The 21,626-nt window shown below is 43.5% G+C and overlaps 1 protein-coding gene across 1 annotated transcript in view; it reads right to left on the bottom strand.

Moving 5' to 3' along the window:
- Positions 1 to 18,313, bottom strand: part of asic2 (acid-sensing (proton-gated) ion channel 2) — a 1,153,097-nt gene extending 1,134,784 nt beyond the window's left edge. The window contains exons 1-2 of the mRNA XM_034189651.1: positions 18,193 to 18,313; positions 12,455 to 13,075 (exon numbers count right to left, since the gene is read on the bottom strand). Coding sequence (XP_034045542.1) covers positions 12,455 to 13,030 — 576 coding nt within the window. The 5' untranslated portion in view covers positions 13,031 to 13,075; positions 18,193 to 18,313. The remainder of the gene's footprint in view (positions 1 to 12,454; positions 13,076 to 18,192) is intronic.
- Between the last annotated feature and the right edge of the window lie 3,313 nt (positions 18,314 to 21,626).

Genomic DNA, 21,626 nt, shown 5'->3' with positions numbered 1-21,626 from the left:
ACTTACAATCCAGCCTCAGTGTATCATGGCCTACACAAAAATGTATGATAGCCATCCCAGTGTGGTAGCTGTAACCAGGTAGGGGTTAATGAAGGGTTACACAGAGGTCAAAATGTAAAAATTCTCCAATCATGTTGAAAAATACACCACATTATGTGTCTGATCAGAATGATTCCAAAAAGGTGGAGTTTGGACCATCTATGACTGAATGTTGCTGCTGGATGTGTTGGGGGTGTCTCGGGTGGGGTCTGTTGGGTGCGGCCTGGCTCTGGACATATTGGTTCTGCTCCTCATCTAGGAGCTGGCTCTTGCCCTTGTCGGCTTGGCGACCGCTCCCTGGGTTTGGGGATTGGATGTGCCAGCTCTTCAGCCCTGCTCACTCCTCTCTGTGGGGTCATCACCCTTGAGGTGTGGTGACAGGGTGCCTCCTTGTGGGCCTCGGCCAGCACAAGGGGAAGTGTGCAGGGGTGCTTACTGTGCCTCTTTGGGTGGTCGATCTAGTGGTGGTGGGGTCGGTCTGGGAGCAGGGCATCAAGGTTGTGCCTGGGCTGCACCCCTGGCAGTTTGTTGGGCTGCTCCAGCGGCCTTGGTGGGTGCCCTCCCTGTCCCCTGGGCCCTTCTGCTGTTCTGGTTCTGCTAGTTCCCCCTGGTGCTCTGCATCCTGGACCCCTTTCCATCAAAGGTACGTGCACTCACCGGAGTGGCTCCTGTCATGCCACAGTGATCCATGTCGTATGATAAGGTTCTGTACTTGGGTCTTGGCCCAACCCACCAGCCACAGTAGTGATCAGATATTTATGTGTGATCTGTGTCTCTGGATGTGGATGGTCCGGTGTTCATGGTCGTCACCACAATTCATATCTGGGTGTTCCCATGGGGATCAAGACTCTGGTGTCAAAAAGTAAGTGTATGGATCTACACTAATTAGACAACGGACTGTTACTGTCACTGCCTGTTTATGTGTGGCTGTTTGTCCTGGTATGTTGTACCGCTGGGGTTCTGCCTCTTTGATGTTTCACATATTTCATCACCTCACTGTTATTACTGTCACCACATGTCTTTTGTTCTTGTCTGTCTCTGTGTTGTTCTGGTATTCAGTCCTTCTTGATAGAAATTATCTGTTAGCTTTAAATAAAACGTTATAGGCTGATCAAGAAGGGCAGGTGAAGGTCATACACGCACACCACATTCACCCACACACTATACGTCATCGGTCTCGCAAAATCAAATTGCATACACACAAACATATATACATACATACATATATACATACATACATATATATACATATATATATATATATATATATATATATATATATATATATATATATATATATACAAGGTCTGTTAGAAAAGTATCCGACCTTATTATTTTTTTCAAAAACCATATGGATTTGAATCACGTGTGATTACATCAGACATGCTTGAACCCTCGTGGGCATGCGAGAGTTTTTTCACGCCTGTCGGTTACGTCATTCGCCTGTGGGCAGTCTTTGAGTGAGGAGTCGCCCACCCTCTCGTCGATTTTTTTCATTGTTTAGGAATGGCTCAGAGACTGCTGCTTTGTATGATAAAATTTTTTTCAAAAGCTGTAAGGCACAACTGAGTGGACACCATTCAATAAATTCAGCTGGTTTTCGGTAAAAATTTTAACGGCTGATGAGAGATTTTGGTCTGTAACTGTCGCTTTAAGGACGGCCCACGGCGCCTGACGGCGATCTGCGCTTTGAGGCGGCAGCGTCTCGCCGTTTCAAGTTGAAAACTTCCACATTTCAGGCTCTGTTGACCCAGGAAGTCGTCAGAGAACAGAGAACTTTCAGAAGAAGTCGTCACGGAAACGACTCGGCGAATTTGCGCGCACGTCTTTCATTACAAAATGTCTTTAAACAGTGGAATGTCCGCATAAAGTCCTCATGCCGGCCTCTTCTGAATCTTCTCTGTTCTCTCACGACGTCCTGGGTGAATTAAGCCTTAAATTAGGATGTTTTCAGGTTGAAACAGGCCGACGACGGCGCCTGGAAGCGCTGCGTGACGTCCCACTCCATGGGAAGTCCTTACAGCGACAGAAACACCCCATAATCTCTCATCAGCCGTTAAACTTTTCACCGAAAACCAGCTAAATTTCTCGAATAGTGTCCACTCGGATATTCCTCACAGGTCCAGAAAAAATTTTGATAAAGCAACGCGCGCCATCTTGAGCAGCGTGTGAAACAAAGGAATTCAGCCGAGAGGGCGGGACCACATCTCACTCAAGGCCTGCCCACAGGGAAATGACGTCACCGACATGCGTGAAAAAACTCATGCATGCGCACAAGGGTTCAAGCATGATTGGTGTAATCGCACGTCATTCAAATCCATATAGTTAAAAAAATAAATAAAAGTGTCGGTTTCTTATCTAATACACCTCGTATATATATATACATACACACACACACACACACACACACACACACACACACGTATAAACGGTTCTACCACTTTGTCAATGTAAAAAACCCTATCAATTCAAACAATAATTTGCATCATTTTTTTAGTGAAATTGGAGCAACTTTAACTTTTGACCCCGTACAAACTAAAACTAACAGTTGTGACTAGGGATGGGTATCGAGAACCGGTTCCTTTTGGGTATCGTTAAGAAATGGTTCAATCCACTGACATCAATAAGCTTTTTGCTTAACGATTCTGTTATCGGTCCTTCAGAGTGGCCGTTGTTTTTGGGGATGTTTGTCAGGAAAATGATCATTTCTCAACATTGATTACAGACCCTGCAGCGGGTCCGTAATCAACTTTTCTGCAGCGCAGCTTTGCTCTGAACATTGAACCAATCGAAGCAGTGGTTTGCAGATTGAAGCAGTGCTTTGATCTATTGCTTTGTTTATTCATTTTTTTCTTTCGCTGTATCTTAATTTTCCCCCACTAAAACCCTAAAGAGCATATGTCTGTGAGTATTATTTACCTTTTTTTATGTTAAACTGACCTGTTATGGTCTTCTGAAACAGTTGATAGATGTATTTTATAACTTAAAAACGGGACTGATGCTAACACGTTAGCATGTCTATGGCGTTTTCAATGTTAAAGTTAGCATTAAGCTGTTGCAGCTGTCATCACGTTCGGGTGCTTTTGTTTTCTGTATAATAAGCGTTGTCGTAAAAGAGTCAAATGTATTACAAATTGTAATATTTTTTAAATTTAGCTTTGTTTCTATATTAATAATCTAATGATTAGTTATTATATACAATTTTAGAGAAAGAGACAAGAAGAACCTGAATAGAAACACAACATAAAATAGAAAACCAACTAACAATGAACATACATAAATAAATACATACATAAATACATATAGAAACTAGGACTGCAAGGAGTCATATACGGGCCCTCATTCCACGCAACCGCCTACCCAGGCCAGTGGGTGCCCTTGTGACCACATGTGGGCATGTGCATGCAGGGGCAACCACTCATCACACAGTTAAAATTTTAAACAAATCACACATGCATTGTGTGATTTGTTTAAAATTGTTTAAAAAAAGGAATTATGACATGTTGATTGTTCATCCACTAGGGGGCGCTCAGTGTACAAACAGAGGGCCTGGGTGTGTTCAGGGGCCAACCATCATCATACATGTGAAGTTTCAAGTCAATCAGGCAAAGCATGAAGGAGTTATCATGACTTGATGTTCCATGACAAAGGGTCAAAATGGCGGCACCATAGCGGCCACACCCTTCAACATAGAGAAAAGCTTTCAATAACTTTTGGTCAGTATCATCTTTGGATGTTGTCAAAGAAATTTGAAGTGCATTGGACAAAATCCCTAGGAGGAGTTCGTTCAAATACAACATGCGGAAATCATTTCAACATGAGAAGAAAATTCAAAATGGCCGACTTCCTGTTTGGAGTAGACTCATGGTGCAAGAGACTTTTTTGTATGTCTATGCAAGTCACACATGTGTACCAATTTTCATCTCCCTACTCCAAAAAAAAACCCCTATGGGGAGGGGTTTTTGACATTTTCAAGGGGGCGCTATTGAGGCACTTTGCCCCGCCCATGGGCGAGGCCCCTATGAATTGTAGGAGGTTGTCATGCTTGACCTGTGTATCAATTTTCATGATGATATGACAAAATTAAAGCCGTCAAAATGAAGAACGTAATTTCATGGCGAAGGGGCGATATTTGGTACACCGCCACACAGAAGCCGTTATTCGTAAGTTCACGGCGATCATCGCCTATGTTCACCAACTTGTTCTGCATGTTTTAGAAGTGGAAGGAATTTCATGGGGTTAACTATGTGATTTCAGTACCTGTTTAAGTATAATGTTCCATGTCGAAGGGTCAAAATGGCGGCACCATAGCGGCCACACCTTTCAACATAAAGAAAAGCTTTCGATAACTTTTGGTCAGTATCGTCTGTGGGTGATCTGGAAGAAATTTGAAGTGCATTGGACAAAATCCCTAGGAGGAGTTCGTTCAAATACAACATGTGGAAATCACGCCAAAATGACAAGACAACTCAAAATGGCCGACTTCCTGTTTGGAGTAGACCCATGGTGCAAGAGACTTTTTTGTATGTCTATGCAAGTCACACGTGTACCAATTTTCATCTCCCTACTCCAAAAAAACCCCTATGGGGAGTGGTTTTTGAAAGTTTCAAGGGGGTGCTATTGAGGCATTTTGCCCCGCCCATGGGGACGCTCCTATGAATTGTAAGAGGTTGTCGTGCTCGACCTGTGTATCAATTTTCATGATGATGTGACAAAATTAAAGCCGTCAAAAGGAAGAACGTAATTTCATGGCGAATGGGCAACATTCGGCACGCCGCCACATGGACCCCATATTTTCAATGTGTTAATTTCTTCAGTGATTTCCTCCAGAACTATCTGCCAAACTAGAAAACTGTTGCATCCTAGTAAGAGCGGAATACTACTGGAATGAATATGAATAAGGAAAGTTGGGGTTTTTTTTCACCTAAATGGATGCTGCACTCACTGCAGTTTATTGTCTGGAATAGTCCCAGATTGCATTTCAGAGCTTCTAGAATTCAAATATTTCCATGCAGGTGGTGTTGGGGGGTAATTTTGGGTTACAACTTTTTTTTGTTTGTTTTTCACCACTTTCATCCCTGAATATGTGAAATCGTGAGTCACTTTTGTGCAGATTAAAGTCACTAACTGGGACTCCTGTCTTGTTGCGAGAAAGAAACGAGAATCTTCCTCCGTTCTGTTCACACAGCTCCAAACGCTGTGCGGCTCTCTGACAAGTCAAGTTAGAACGATAGAATCCAGTCGGAATTAATAACTTCAAAGCAAAACACCATTTTGTTTATTTTTATTTATATCCAGAGATCAAGGATACAGTGACCAATTTCATATTTGTTTACTTTAATACTCAATGAAATACATAGAAAACCTGTAAAGCCTACTTTTAGTACAAAATTCACAAGAGGTATCGATAAGGAATCGAATCGATAAGCAGAATCAATAATGGCATCGATAGATAAAATCTTATCAATACCCATCCCTAGTTGTGACCATTCTTGCTGTTTTTACCCCATAACTCCATAATATTCAGTCATAGATAGTCCAAACTACTTGTATACCTTTTTGGAATAGTCATGATCAGACAAATAATGTGGTATATTTCTCAAAATAATTGGAGCATTTTTAATTTTTGACCTCTGTGAAATTCTTCAATGACGTCCTAGCTATAACTACCACCCTGGGATGGCTATCATACATTTTCTGTAGGCCATGATACACTGAGGCTGGATTTTAAGTGTTGCCTCTTCCCTTCAGTGGTACCGACAACCTGCTTGGCTTGACTTCATATTAAAGTGCTGACTTAACAGGGAATAGCATCAGCATCATATCAGACCCCAAACAAACACAGGTGAACTTAAAGTCTTAATAGTTTATATAAAAAGTGGGAAATTGCAAACAAATACTTTTCTTTTGCAATTTTGCTCAGTTTGATCATTTCCAGTATGACAAAGCAGTGGCAGATCAAAGCCAGTGTTCCATTCCCTCACTGACGATTCAACACAATGAAATCATGAAAGAAACACATTCCTCCAGTGGGTGATCTAAAGTCCGAAGAAAGAAAGCATCCATCTGAAGGCACGAATCAAAAATCATTAAAATCAATCACATGATCCATCACATGTTGCCTTTTTCCAATTAGAGGTTCCTGCATGGAGCCTCTCTCAGGAGCACCAACACGAATAAATGATCCCAAAAATAAATGATAAAGTTCAGAGAGTCACATTCATGCCAGTTCAACGGATGACTTGACGTATCCGTTAATGACAAATGGAGATGATTCTCCCCCAAAACAAAATAAATAAATAAATAAACAAACAGCTCACCAAAGCTGATGAACTTCAAGAGCCGTCCCCATGGCACTGTGGATTGTGTATGCATCAATCTTACTGACAAACAAAAAGAAAACCTCATTAATAATGTATAATCTCTACATGCTCAATGCTTTGGACGGAAAACCGAGATACTGCTTAGGCTGCAGATTACAGCAGATAGTGTGTAATACTCCACTGTGAAGAGGAAAAAGGTAATACACTCAACAAAAATATAAACGCAACAGTTTTGGTTTTGCTCCCATTTTGTACGAGATGAACTCAAAGATCTAAACCTTTTTCCACATACACAATATCACCATTTCTCTCAAATATTGTTCACAAACCAGTCTAAATCTGTGATAGTGAGCACTTCTCCTTTGCTGAGATAATCCATCCCACCTCACAGGTGTGCCATATCAAGATGCTGATTAGACACCATGATTAGTGCACAGGTGTGCCTTAGACTGCCCACAATAAAAGGCCACTCTGAAAGGTGCAGTTTTATCACACAGCACAATGCCACAGATGTTGCAAGATTTCAGGGAGCGTGCAATTGGCATGCTGACAGCAGGAATGTCAACCAGAGCTGTTGCTCGTGTATTGAATGTTCATTTCTCTACCATAAGCCGTCTCCAAAGGCGTTTCAGAGAATTTGGCAGTACATCCAATTTACCTCAATTTTGATTCATTGATATTTACATTTACTGTTACCTACCTACCTTTTGTTTGTAATTTTGTTATAAATTTAATTGCAAAACAAAGTCTGCATGAAGGACTTCAAATGTGTTTGTTTTTTAACCAAGTATTTCCACTTAGTTTGGGGAGTCCACCTCTTATAGTTCTGCTGGACAAACTTTAGCCCATTAAATATTATATTTATAAGACATCATCCATCCATCCATTTTCTTCCGCTTTATCCGGAGTCAGGTCGCGGGGGCAGCAGCTCAAGCAAAGCTGCCCAGACCTCCCGATCCACACACACCTCCCCCAGCTCCTCCAGGGGAACCCCAAGGCGTTCCCAAGCCAGCTGAGAGATGTAATCCTTCCAGCGTGTCCTGGGTCTTCCCCGGGGCCTCCTTCCAATGGGACGTGCCCGGAACACCTCTCCAGCGAGGTGTCCAGGGGGCATCCGGAAAAGATGCCCGAGCCACCTCAACTGACTCCTTTCGACATGGAGGAGCAGCGGCTCGACTCCGAGCTCCTCCCGAGTGACCGAGCTCCTCACCCTATCTCTAAGGGAGCGCCCAGCCACCCTGCGGAGGAAACTCATCTCGGCCGCTTGTACCCACGATCTCGTTCTTTTGGTCATGAGCCAAATCTCATGACCATAGGTGAGGATCGGAACGTAGATCGATCGTTAAGTCGAGAGCTTTGCCCCCCTACTCAGCTCTCTCTCTTCACCACGACGGTCCGATACAGCGACCGCATCACTGCAGACGCTGCACCGATCCGTCTATCGATCTCACGCTCCATCCGTCCCTCACTCGTGAATAAGACCCCGAGATACTTGAACTCCTCCACTTGAGGCAAGGACACTCCACCGACCTGAAGAGGGCAAAGCACCTTTTTCCGGTCGAGAACCATGGCCTCGGATTTGGAGGTGCTGATTTTCATCCCGGACGCTTCACACTCTGCTGCAAACCGCCCCAGTGCACGCTGAAGGTCCTGATTTGACAAAGCCAACAGAACCACATCGTCCGCAAACAGCAGAGACGAGATTCTGTGGTTCCCAAACCACACCCCCTCTACACCCTGGCTGCGCCTAAAAATTCTGTCCATAAAAATAATGAACAGAACCGGTGACAAAGGGCAGCCGTGGCGGAGGCCAGCGTGCACTGGAAACAGGTTTGACTTACTACCGGCAATGCGAACCAAGCTCCTGCTGCGGTCGTACAGGGACCGGGTAGCCCTTAACAAAGGACCCCGGACCCCGTACTCCCGGAGCACTCCCCACAGGGTGCCCCGAGGGACACAGTCGAACGCCTTCTCCAGATCCACAAAACACATGTGGACTGGTTGGGCAAACTCCCATGAACCCTCGAGCACCCGATGGAGCATATAGAGCTGGTCCAGTGTGCCGCGACCAGGACGAAAACCACACTGCTCCTCCTGAATCTGAGGTTCAACCATCGGTCGAATTCTCCTCTCCAGTACTCTGGAATAGACCTTACCGGGGAGGCTGAGGAGTGTGATCCCCTATAGTTGGAACACACCCTCCGGTCCCCCTTCTTAAACAGAGGGACCACCACCCCGGTCTGCCAATCCAGAGGCACTGTCCCCGATCGCCACGCGATGCTGCAGTGGCGTGTCAGCCAAGACAGCCCCACAACATCCAGAGACTTAAGGTACTCAGGATGGATTTCATCCACCCCAGGAGCCTTGCCACCAAGGAGCTTTCTAACCACCTCGGTGACTTTGGCCTGGGTAATGGATGAGTCCACCTCTGAGTCCCCAGTCTCTGCTTCCTCTTCGGAAGACGTGACGATGGGATAAGACATCAGCATTACAAAAACAAATGTTGGGCAGTTGTTTTGATTAAAATGATTGGCATTTGGCTTATGTCTAAAACAGGTTAACCCGGGCAGCGCCTGCTACCCCAGCTCGTGACATCATAAAGAGATTCATGAGGGAAGCCACCAAGACACCTTTGGCAACTCTGAAGTTATAATTTTCAGTGGAGACATTGTGCACAGAATAGCTTTTTGTTTGCAATTTCACCAGTCACTTGTGAAATCTCAGTCAAGCTATCCTTTGCCAAAAGGCCCACATGAGACTTTAGCCTAGATTCTTCTCTGTTCCACTGTATCATGAATTTGTGACTTGTAAAGCAACAGAAGGTTGCTTTATGCACACTTCCTTTAATCACAGCCACTGACCCTTGTCACTCCTTTAGTGTTGTCATGGGGAAGTGGTGGACTAAAGGTTTGAGAACCAGGCTTGTGAACAGAGTTCAGTCCCCAAGTTGCTAGCAGTGTGCAATTGAGCACCTTGTATGGCAGAGGTTGTGTGCTGTGAATGTGAGGCATCATTACAAACTACTATGAATATCAGATATATACAAGTACTACATACAGTATACTGTATACAGTACAGTATACTGTTAATGGACTGTAATTATAATTATAGTCCACTGAAAGGTGCCTTGGTGGCTTCCCTCACTTGTCTCTTTCTGGCAGAGTCACCCTGTCTGTAAGGACAGTCTACTTTGGATAGATTTAGCTCAAAGTACCATACTGTTTCTATTTCATGATGACTGATTTGCAATCAGGTCCGTAATTATTTGGATAGTGACACAGTTTTTGTAGTTTTGCTTCTGTATGCTATCACAAGAGTCTAAGTGAAACCATCACAATGTACTTGTAATGTCAACTTTAAAGCCATAAGTAGTTGGAACACCTAAACATAGGGATTATTGTTAGTACAAATCATCATTTCTAGGTCACTGAATATGTCTTTTACTTCATTTACATAAATTATTAAGAAATCCAAAGTGTGGTACTGTAGAGCAAATCTGTCTGGTGTGACTGTTCAAGAACGGCTCTCATGTCAGACACCATGACACACATGGCAACTCTGACAGAGTTATAGGCTTCTGTGGCTGTGACTGGAGAAACTCTTGATTGTGCAACTTTTGCCTGATGCATAAACGGTGAAAGTTTCACGGTGGAGTGGAGCAGTGAAGAAAAAAAAAAAACGTATTAAAAGTGTGCCTTCTGGCAAAGTGGAGCTGAATAATCGATGATGCAACACACAGTTACAACAGTTACTCTGCACAGTTTCTCCTGTCACAGCGACAGAAGCCTGTAATGCCTTCAAAACAGTCTTGGTGGCTTTCCTCATTAGTCTCCTTCTTGCTTATTTCTTTTTTAAGAATTTCCTACTCCAGAAAGACTCTTTTGTTGCACATTCGGTTTAATGAGCATGATTTTTAAATGCTTGCATAAAATATGTGTTTAAAAAAATTCTCATAAAAAAAAAAAACAAAACAAAAAAAAAAACATAAAATCCGAAGGGGCTGAATACTTTTCTAGGGCACCGTACATCAGCCGACCTGCTCCCAGATACAATCGTTACTTTAAATTACTATTTGATGATGTCCAACTCCAAATAGTTTTAAAATTCATTGCTATATGTATTAATTAATTTAATGATACATTCCATGAGGTATTCAGTGACTTGTAAAAAGTATTCCTGGTTGTAAGTGATTATTTAGATGTTATATTAAAGGGAATGTTATTTTGAGTTTCCTGTCTTAATTTAATTTGTATCAGACTGTAAAGACTTCAAGAGCAAAATCTTTTAAGATTATTGTTTAAAATAGCAAGATTTTTTTTTATATGATGTCAAAACACAAACCTGTGCACACACACACACACGTATGACAAAAACCTACGGGAAGAAATACTTTCAGAAAAGAACATATGTAGGCCAATAAAATACATCAAAACACATTACAAGGGCAACACAGAAGATTCAAAGAATCCTAACTGAGTTTTCTCCTCATTATTTGTATTCATGCACTCATCCTCTTCAGCACAAGCATAAAAGTAGTAAAAGCTTCAGTGGAACCCATTTAGAAAATTCACACATGCAGTGTGTTGCTCATTCACACTGCTGATGTGCTTCAAATTCAGCCATATGTGAGAAAGCACGAGCGCGAAACACATCGTGGGCGTCGAGAATATTTACCGTTCGTATTAAATAAAACACAGCGTGCATCGCTACACACTTAGTCGGTCCAACAGTAAAATAGTTTCTCCAACACTTTGTGTCTTTGTGCACGGATTTTTACAAGCACAGCGTGCGCACACAAACAACCGATGAAATCAATACCAAGCAACAACTGCCAGTGTCTGAATAATAACGATGTATTTTGGCATTTCAGTAAATACACAAGCACCCTTTGAATGTTCCGATTGATTGTAATCTCAAAATTAAAAAAAAAAGAAAGAAAAAAGTCTTCAGCAAAGAAACAAATGAGCAAAATGGCAGAATCTCACTGGGAGCAAAAAACAAAACAATTATTTCCTTCAGTGGCTGAAATGTTCCAGACCTGTTGCAGTAGAACTGGTGCCAGTGAGCAAAAGGCAATTATGTGAAGGCCAGAGACAGCAACGAGGCAATAACAGAGCAGATTTGCAGAATGAAGCTTGTGGACTGACCTTTAAACCAAACAGCAAGGAGAAGACATGGCAGGAGTGTCCCGGCAAAGCAACGCGACGCAAGGTACAAAGAGCAGCTTTCACCATACATCAAATCATTTTACTACTAAAGGGGCAAGAAAACAAAGGACTCAGCTACAGGTATAGCGGCGCATTGATGCTCCGACAGAACCCAATAACAAGCTGTGGAGATTATCCAGCGTATCACTTCATGAGAAATTTTGTAATCTTTTTTGGAAACGTGTTGCCATTTTGAATTTAGGCAGAAATCCTGCAAGATCTCGTCTCATAGCCACAAAAACACAGATATGTTAACCCCCAAAACGTGAAATTGTGAATTACGATTTGCAGCTGATTCACGTTTTGGGGGTGAACAGATGTCATATGGATAATCACCACATGGGGCTGCCCAGTTCATAATTCCAGTATTGCAACACATTATTAACACTACTCATGGCCACATAGAGCCTCATGAAGAATGTGTTTTTTTCTACGCCCGCTAGATGGCAAACTATTGCAACGGACTGTTCAAAGCATATTGCACTTCACTTTGCTTTGAAGCCTTACTGCTGTTTGTTTGTTTGCTTGTTTAAGACAGCACCAATCTAGTGGTCTCAGAAAAAACAGCAAATGCTTCACAATCCCTCATGTTGCATCACTTGTTAATACCACTGGGTTCTGTCACAGTCCCACAAAGTGTCAGAGCACCAGTGTGCGGATACGTTTGGTACCTGTAGCCACTACCACTTGGATGCAGTTCTCATGCATGTACCCTTGCTCCCCCCCCCCCCCCCCCCCCCAAAAAAAAATAAACTAACTCATGACACACAACCAAACTGCCTCACCAGCAGAGTCCTCTTTGGACAAGGAGGCTACACAGAACCTCTGACCCTGACAGAGCCCAGATCATAGCTGGCATCTAAAAGATAGCAAGAGTGGACTCACGATTTTGAAGTCCTGATGGCTGCATTCCTGGCCTTGGTACCGGCAGTAGAGCATCATCTCATCCAGGCCGTGACCGACCCTTACGATAAACTCCTTCATGCTGAAAGCCTTGGGTTTATAAGCAGTGAAGTTGGCTCTGTCCTGGAGGAAAGCCAGCACATCAGGCTCAGCCAGGTGAGGCTGGGGAATTGCCAAGTGCACATCCAGCAGGGCCAGCAGCTCTCCGGCATGATACAGATCGTTACGAGTCAGGCGGCTGAACCGGTAAGCATTGAGGTTACAAATCGTCACAACGGGGAAAACCAGGCTGCTCGACACCACAGCATCCACGCTGGTCACATGAGGGAAGGAGAGGAAATAGGTCAGACGTTCGGCACTCTCCAGGGCCAACAACGCCAAACAGGCAAGTAGAGCAACAGCCCAGAGCAGGCGGCGAGCAGTGGGCTGACCATAGAGGAAAATAAAGCGCAGGCCGTGCAGGGTGCTGCTGTGAGCGAAGACCTCCCAGGAGGTGGGTTGCAGACTGGAGCTCTCCTGGCTCCCCTGACTGCCGCAGCTCTCCTTCAGATCCATCATGAGCACTCCAGCCCCTGAGCCAGGGTGCTGATGGTGTCCTCACACCTGCAGACAGACAGAAAGAACATCAATTAATGCTCTGGATTCACAGCATCCTCTGCCACTCAGATAGGGAGACAACTGGGCAAGCAACGAGAGAACCCGGGGTAGGAACTTTGACAAGTTTGTACAACGTCAAATCTATTTTGAGAGTGGTGACCTTGAAAGGAAAGGAACAAACTGCCTAAAATCGAGGCGGTTGTCATACTGGCTTGGTGTGCCACATCATCCAGTTTTCTAAAAATCCTACCCTGGCTTTGCCAGCTAAATTCTCCAAGAAACAGAACTTCCTGTGCATCTTATTGGACTTTATAAAGGAAGGTATGAATGGAAATGTGGTGTGATGATTATGTTCCTGGGTGAGAATGTTGCTATAATTCCTATTTAGTAAGTTACAGTGGTCTCCTATTGCTGATTTGTAACTGTCTACACTTTTGGCACAAAGCATAATCGGACACCCAATCGTGTCCTGCCACTGGGTGTAAACGGAAGCAGCACTGTAGAACATGGTGAGAGATTAAGAATTTTTTTTAAATTTGTGACATTAGCGTGCACACTGAACTAAAACAGTGACTAGTCATGCAGAGCAGAGGTAAGAATTTGCAAAATCAGTAACGGTGGTCATCTGAGCACAATATGCAGTCATAGGGACTGACCATGCTTCATCTAATATCCCTCTGCAACATAAAAAAAAAACATGCCGCACTCTTCAGCACAAGACAGTTTTGTGATGTAAGCAAATACATTTTTGTGCACAAACACTCATGGAAAGGAACTTGTCCATACTTGGGCATATTTTACAATAACAGGCAAAACCTAGAAATCACCGGTTACACTCATTTGTAAATGGTCATATAATAATAGTTCATGTGAATTTTGTCTGCTGTTTTAATGAACTGGGCCTGATTAGGACACAAATTGGTGCTAAACATCAGCAATGGATGACCACCCATAAATGTGTTACCTGCTAGCTAAAATCAAGGGTCAATATTAAAGGCCCCTTCACACATAGTGCGAAGTTTGGACGAAGTGCACACTTAGTTCGCATGACGCAGGAATTGTGTGCAAACTGTGTAATGTCATCCCTGCCTTGTACACCTGTTGCTACAACTATTTGTGCACACAAACGCCTGAAAGACAAAGTGTGCAGTGTGCGAACCCATTGCACCCTCTCGCGGCACGTGAAATTCCAGCTGACATGCACAAACACCTAACACTGCTCGCATGGCACTTAGAAAATGCGTGGCCAGTCGCACTCTTGGCACTATAACAGACTGCAGGCAATTACTGTCGTACTGCTGTGAAATTTGTCTAAGTGCCCCACGAGTGTGACTTTGCAAACACACACACTGACAGATGGGTGTGTGCATTCCACTCACTGGAGACGTGGCTTCCGACAGAAGCAGCTGTGAGAATCTGTGGATCTGGACATTCCAGCTGGATAACACCTACTGTGTTTGGACAGTCATGGACTAACAACCATCCACTGTGAGGTGCGTGTGTCTGATTGCTGTATTTACGTGGACATAAGTTAAAAAATATATCGCCGTAGTGGTGACAGGCTGCAGCCAGCAAGCACGCACACGGAGCGGACACTGACAGCCCCCCAGGTTGAAATGAACTGTTAGATCAGAACACACAGTGGACAATCTGACCATCCCGTCAGCCATGTGAGCTCTGTTCCACATGACAAAGTGTCTGTGCTGTGGCACGCAGTCCACAAGACACGCGTCAGGCAGGACACACGCGCAGCAGACTGGACACATCAGACCAGTAGATGTGGACATGATCAGAGCACACTGCTTCTCATCCATGTCATTTCATGACTGTATGTCTGTGACCATGGGTCATCTACAGAGGAACAGAGGGATCATATTTGTATTGCTCGCTTGATAAATGTGATGTTTTTATATAGTGTGTGACTTTAATTTTTTTTTTTTTTTTGTAATACTTCTGTGTCCTTCCTGATATGAGGCAGATTCCCGCAGCTTTCAAAGAAGAGATCTGTAGCTCAGTGGTAAAGTTGCTGACTGGTGATCAGAGGTTTTGGAAGGTGCTGGTTCACATCCAGTGGGTGGTATGTGTTTTTCTTTTTATTTATTCTACATAAGCGGCACAATGTGGTTCCATACTTACCAGCTGGTTTTGTTTTTTATTTCTTCCACATAAGCAGCACCATGTGCTACACCTCACACTGTTCCTGCTTGAAAGACACCGGTGCATGCACAAACTCTTGCTCCGGGTTCGTGCATGCCTGCTCATCGGCGTGATGTTTCATGGTGCGCTAATTTCAAGCTGTTTCAACGTAATCAACCAGACGTCGACCAAACTTTGCACTATGTGTGAAGGGGCCCTAACAATTAGATAGGGGAAGCAACAGACACAGCACCCCCGGACAACATTCTATTACACTGGAATCAGACAAGAGTGAATCTGTGGTCTGACTGTCCAAACAGTGCCATTATACTTGTTGCAACAACATAACTTCATGTTTGGTTTTTTGGGGGGAAATCCATGAGATGCTACTTCAGTTGACAAAGGGAAACAACAAAAACATGCATACCTACAAAACCACTGATGGCCCTATGCATTACATCATATCTCAAACAACTGGAGCACAGCATAAATATTTCATGTTAGCTAACATTATGCAATGACAAGCACAGAGTAGTGGTGGTCCGATGACGCCACTTCTGTACTTCAGTGAGCCACCGGGCCATTTGCTTCACCAAAAGTTTAATTGCTTGAAGAAGAAGTAAGTCCTATATAGGCCCTGGGGCCTGTTGGTGCCAGTGCTTAGGGACAGAATCCATAGAATCAAGTGGATGAGAGTCTACAACTCCACTTCCAGGAGACAGTAGTCTGACACAGGTTACTTCCCCAGCCGTTGCTGGTACTCATTTGCAGCTGGGTAGACTGAAGACCATGTAGATTAAGTGTCTTGTTTAAGAATACAGACCGATGGCATGAGTGGGATTCAAACCCAGGTCAACACATTGGCAGGGCAGGTCTTTATCCACTTAGCTAACTGGTCTAGTTGCTTGAGGCCTCATATAAAAGATGCCTCGAGACCCCTGACATATAGTGGTCAAATCAAATCAGGCACACTCACTATGACATTACAGGTACAAGCTACATTGCACAATTTTACTAGACATGCAACAATAAGCAACATTATAGTCATTACTGACAACGCAGATATATAGATAGGCCTTTGCAGAAGTTTAGGTTTTTTTCAAATGGGCTAAGAATTTGATCATTTTACTGAAAGATACAGGTGAATGTCGTGCCATCGGTGCATGGTCATTTACCACCATTACAGAACCAGTTGAAGAATTAAAAATGTCATTCCACCTGTCCTAGTGAGACAAAACCCAATTGAATTTGCTTCTATAAATCTTAATCACAACATAATGCCTGGTTCACGTGGCAAGATTTTTAAATTGTCTGTAGGTTTCCAATACCTGAGAGACCACACACATGGAGATAAAAAAAAAACATAGCTCTAACAGTTTTAGTTGTAGTGTGTGGTGTGCAGCCACACGGTAAAGACAACACACCACACACGAACAGATTTCACACACGAACATTCCCAGGTCAGACGGGAAATCTCGCAAAATCTCTCGAGATTAATCGTGACTTCAGAGTAAACAAACTGGTGGACGAGGAAAACGCAATGGAGATAGGTTTGTGGACTATTTCTAACAGAGAAAAAAATGATACAAAAAGAAAAAGAAAAGGTGTTGTTTAAAGGAGTGGAGACAGCGCAACCACCGGACTTTCTGGTGCGCCTTAACAGCCGTTTTGATTTTGGATTCCACTCCTTGCATCCGTCCTCTTGTTTTCTGATTGGCTACATGTCACATTCAGCAGGCTGTGTGCTCGTTTGTGGTCGAGGGGGACACCACACACATTGCGATATCGGGTCAAGACAATCCAACATGTTGAATATCCCCGATTTGCAGTCTGAGCGGTCCTGATGTCCTTCCGAGCAGATGAGAGCGCTCTTATCACACCACACACAACAGGAATATTTGATAAGATTATCTTTAGCATCATCACGACAATTGGGGCATACTTAAGATTGTCCAAAGCGGAAGATCAGGGAGATATTGGCCTAATTATCTTGCTGTGTGAACCAGGCCTCAAGGCCCTATATGCAACTAAGGTCAACCCTTACTCAACATCTGAGCAAGCACATTGGCAACAGTGGTAAAGAAAAACTCCTTCTGGCGTTTTTTTTTTTTTAAATAGGAAGAAACCTTAAGCAGACCAGGCCCAAGAGGGGTGATCAGAAAACTATTCTTTTCTACTCACATCACTCAAGCTGGGACTCAACTCAGTTAAATGTCAATGTCACCTGGACAAATATGTCTATGCTTACTAGTACCAGTCCAAATCTCTCATCTTGGAGGTAGACTCATGTTTTGAAGGGAATACAACAAACCACAGTACCGAATGACCTTTACTTAAGGTAAAATCTTCAGTCATCCACATGCTAAGTAGCCAACCTAGGTGGCATGCAAAGCCGCTAATCTAGCCTAACACCAGCTGTCTTAGAGCCGAGTCTATCTGATGAGCTTGCCGAGTTTGTTTACCAGCAAATAACCCATTCTGACATTGTGTGCTCATGTCAGGGATTAAACTAGAACTTTGAAACCTTTGCATTGTCACCAAGCTCCCATTCCTGACAATCCCCATAGACCACATGGGTTAAAAGTACACTGGCACAGTCTGATCTCAGGTTAAGGCAAACACTGAGAAAACAAGACTAAGCCACAGAAACCGGTACCACAAATCATAAAGAGATTTAAGTCATAAGTCATTAAGAAGGCACAGATCTGCCAGAGGAAGAGAACAGAGGGAAAGAAGCTCCCTCAGGGCATCCCTCTGCTTTTCCACTCCCACACTCTGGAGTTCACCTCCCCTCTACCCAAACTACAACCCACAGTAACCCAGTCCCACAAGGTGCAGTCCAATCAAAGTGTGCATGGAACATCCCGACATGGTACAAGGCATGCACAAAGTCTCATGCAAATTTTGGCAAAAACAAACACACACACAAACACACATTCAGGTTTTCAAGATCTCCTTTGCACCCAACTAATCACAAGCCCGAGCACCTCGAGTTCAGCCTAACGAGAAGACATCCAGCCAACGTGAGCGTGTGCAAGTCTGGCAGCACACGTGTGTGCACTCACAAGCACGTGTGTGTGTGTGAGAGAGAGAGAGACAGACAGAGAGTGGGGAACGAGAGATAGCAGTGAGGGAGGGAGGGACAGATGGAGAAAGAGAGGGAGAGAGAGAGCCGCTGATGGTCAGAGAAGCCACTTTAGTCTCGCACGCCGATTTAAACTCCTCCCGGTTCGCTGTGGTCAGAAACATCCGCTTTCCTTCCTCTTTCCAGCTCATCTGTGGCAGCAGCAGCGGCGGCGAACAACAGCACAGAGACAGGAGGCACACACACACACACACACACACACACACACACACACACACACACCCGAAAGGGAGGGAGGGATGGAGAGAGGAGAGAAGATGACATACGCTCTCTGCGGTCGCTCACTCCAAAGCAAAACCTACTGAATGCGTTTCTGCTCCGCCACCTTCAACTCTCATATCTCACGGATGGATGTTATGTATGTATGTATGTATGTATGGATGGATGGATGGCCATGTGAGTTATATGTAATGTGAAGCAGAAGTGAGGATGTTGGATGAAAAGCAGGGTGGAAGAAGAACTAAAATAAAATAGGAAAGGTTTAAAAAAAACAGCATGAGCAAGTGAGAGAGCAGTCAGCACGTTTTCTGAAGTGTCCCTTCAGGGAACGAGGGCTGCGATGTCACACAGACACATCATGTCACAGGCGCGCACGAGTGACGCAGCTGTGAAGGGAATAATAGGTGAGCAGGCTTACACACGTGCTGCATTTTGTCAGACCGCATTTGTCCATTTGTAGTCAGAAGTATTGTACATCAAGAGGCGATGGGTGTTGTGTTTGGACAACGAACATATCAATCAATCAATCAATCAGTTTTTTTATATAGCGCCAAATCACAACAAACAGTTGCCCCAAGGCGCTTTATATTGTAAGGCAAGGCCATACAATAATTATGTAAAACCCCAACGGTCAAAACGACCCCCTGTGAGCAAGCACTTGGCTACAGTGGGAAGGAAAAACTCCCTTTTAACAGGAAGAAACCTCCAGCAGAACCAGGCTCAGGGAGGGGCAGTCTTCTGCTGGGACTGGTTGGGGCTGAGGGAGAGAACCAGGAAAAAGACATGCTGTGGAGGGGAGCAGAGATCGATCACTAATGATTAAATGCAGAGTGGTGCATACAGAGCAAAAAGAGAAAGAAACAGTGCATCATGGGAACCCCCCAGCAGTCTACGTCTATAGCAGCATAACTAAGGGATGGTTCAGGGTCACCTGATCCAGCCCTAACTATAAGCTTTAGCAAAAAGGAAAGTTTTAAGCCTAATCTTAAAAGTAGAGAGGGTGTCTGTCTCCCTGATCTGAATTGGGAGCTGGTTCCACAGGAGAGGAGCCTGAAAGCTGAAGGCTCTGCCTCCCATTCTACTCTTACAAACCCTAGGAACTACAAGTAAGCCTGCAGTCTGAGAGCGAAGCGCTCTATTGGGGTGATATGGTACTACGAGGTCCCTAAGATAAGATGGGACCTGATTATTCAAAACCTTATAAGTAAGAAGAAGAATTTTAAATTCTATTCTAGAATTAACAGGAAGCCAATGAAGAGAGGCCAATATGGGTGAGATATGCTCTCTCCTTCTAGTCCCCGTCAGTACTCTAGCTGCAGCATTTTGAATTAACTGAAGGCTTTTTAGGGAACTTTTAGGACAACCTGATAATAATGAATTACAATAGTCCAGCCTAGAGGAAATAAATGCATGAATTAGTTTTTCAGCATCACTCTGAGACAAGACCTTTCTGATTTTAGAGATATTGCGTAAATGCAAAAAAGCAGTCCTACATATTTGTTTAATATGCGCTTTGAATGACATATCCTGATCAAAAATGACTCCAAGATTTCTCACAGTATTACTAGAGGTCAGGGTAATGCCATCCAGAGTAAGGATCTGGTTAGACACCATGTTTCTAAGATTTGTGGGGTCAAGTACAATAACTTCAGTTTTATCTGAGTTTAAAAGCAGGAAATTAGAGGTCATCCATGTCTTTATGTCTGTAAGACAATCCTGCAGTTTAGCTAATTGGTGTGTGTCCTCTGGCTTCATGGATAGATAAAGCTGGGTATCATCTGCGTAACAATGAAAATTTAAGCAATACCGTCTAATAATACTGCCTAAGGGAAGCATGTATAAAGTGAATAAAATTGGTCCTAGCACAGAACCTTGTGGAACTCCATAATTAACTTTAGTCTGTGAAGAAGATTCCCCATTTACATGAACAAATTGTAATCTATTAGACAAATATGATTCAAACCACCGCAGCGCAGTGCCTTTAATACCTATGGCATGCTCTAATCTCTGTAATAAAATTTTATGGTCAACTGTATCAAAAGCAGCACTGAGGTCTAACAGAACAAGCACAGAGATGAGTCCACTGTCCGAGGCCATAAGAAGATCATTTGTAACCTTCACTAATGCTGTTTCTGTACTATGATGAATTCTAAAACCTGACTGAAACTCTTCAAATAGACCATTCCTCTGCAGATGATCAGTTAGCTGTTTTACAACTACCCTTTCAAGAATTTTTGAGAGAAAAGGAAGGTTGGAGATTGGCCTATAATTAGCTAAGATAGCTGGGTCAAGTGATGGCTTTTTAAGTAATGGTTTAATTACTGCCACCTTAAAAGCCTGTGGTACATAGCCAACTAACAAAGATAGATTGATCATATTTAAGATCGAAGCATTAAATAATGGTAGGGCTTCCTTGAGCAGCCTGGTAGGAATGGGGTCTAATAAACATGTTGATGGTTTGGATGAAGTAACTAATGAAAATAACTCAGACAGAACAATCTGAGAGAAAGAGTCTAACCAAATACCGGCATCACTGAAAGCAGCCAAAGATAACGATACGTCTTTGGGATGGTTATGAGTAATTTTTTCTCTAATAGTTAAAATTTTGTTAGCAAAGAAAGTCATGAAGTCATTACTAGTTAAAGTTAATGGAATACTCGGCTCAATAGAGCTCTGACTCTTTGTCAGCCTGGCTACAGTGCTGAAAAGAAACCTGGGGTTGTTCTTATTTTCTTCAATTAGTGATGAGTAGAACGATGTCCTAGCTTTACGGAGGGCTTTTTTATAGCGCAACAGACTCTTTTTCCAGGCTAAGTGAAGATCTTCTAAATTAGTGAGACGCCATTTCCTCTCCAACTTACGGGTTATCTGCTTTAAGCTACGAGTTTGTGAGTTATACCACGGAGTCAGGCACTTCTGATTTAAAGCTCTCTTTTTTAGAGGAGCTACAGCATCCAAAGTTGTCTTCAATGAGGATGTAAAACTATTGACGAGATACTCTATCTCACTTACAGAGTTTAGGTAGCTACTCTGCACTGTGTTGGTATATGGCATTAG

The sequence above is a fragment of the Thalassophryne amazonica genome, chromosome 16 (assembly GCF_902500255.1).
Source record: "Thalassophryne amazonica chromosome 16, fThaAma1.1, whole genome shotgun sequence".
Taxonomy (NCBI): domain Eukaryota; kingdom Metazoa; phylum Chordata; class Actinopteri; order Batrachoidiformes; family Batrachoididae; genus Thalassophryne; species Thalassophryne amazonica.
Note: the sequence above shows the minus strand (reverse complement) of the source record. Positions and strands in the feature narration are given on the sequence as shown.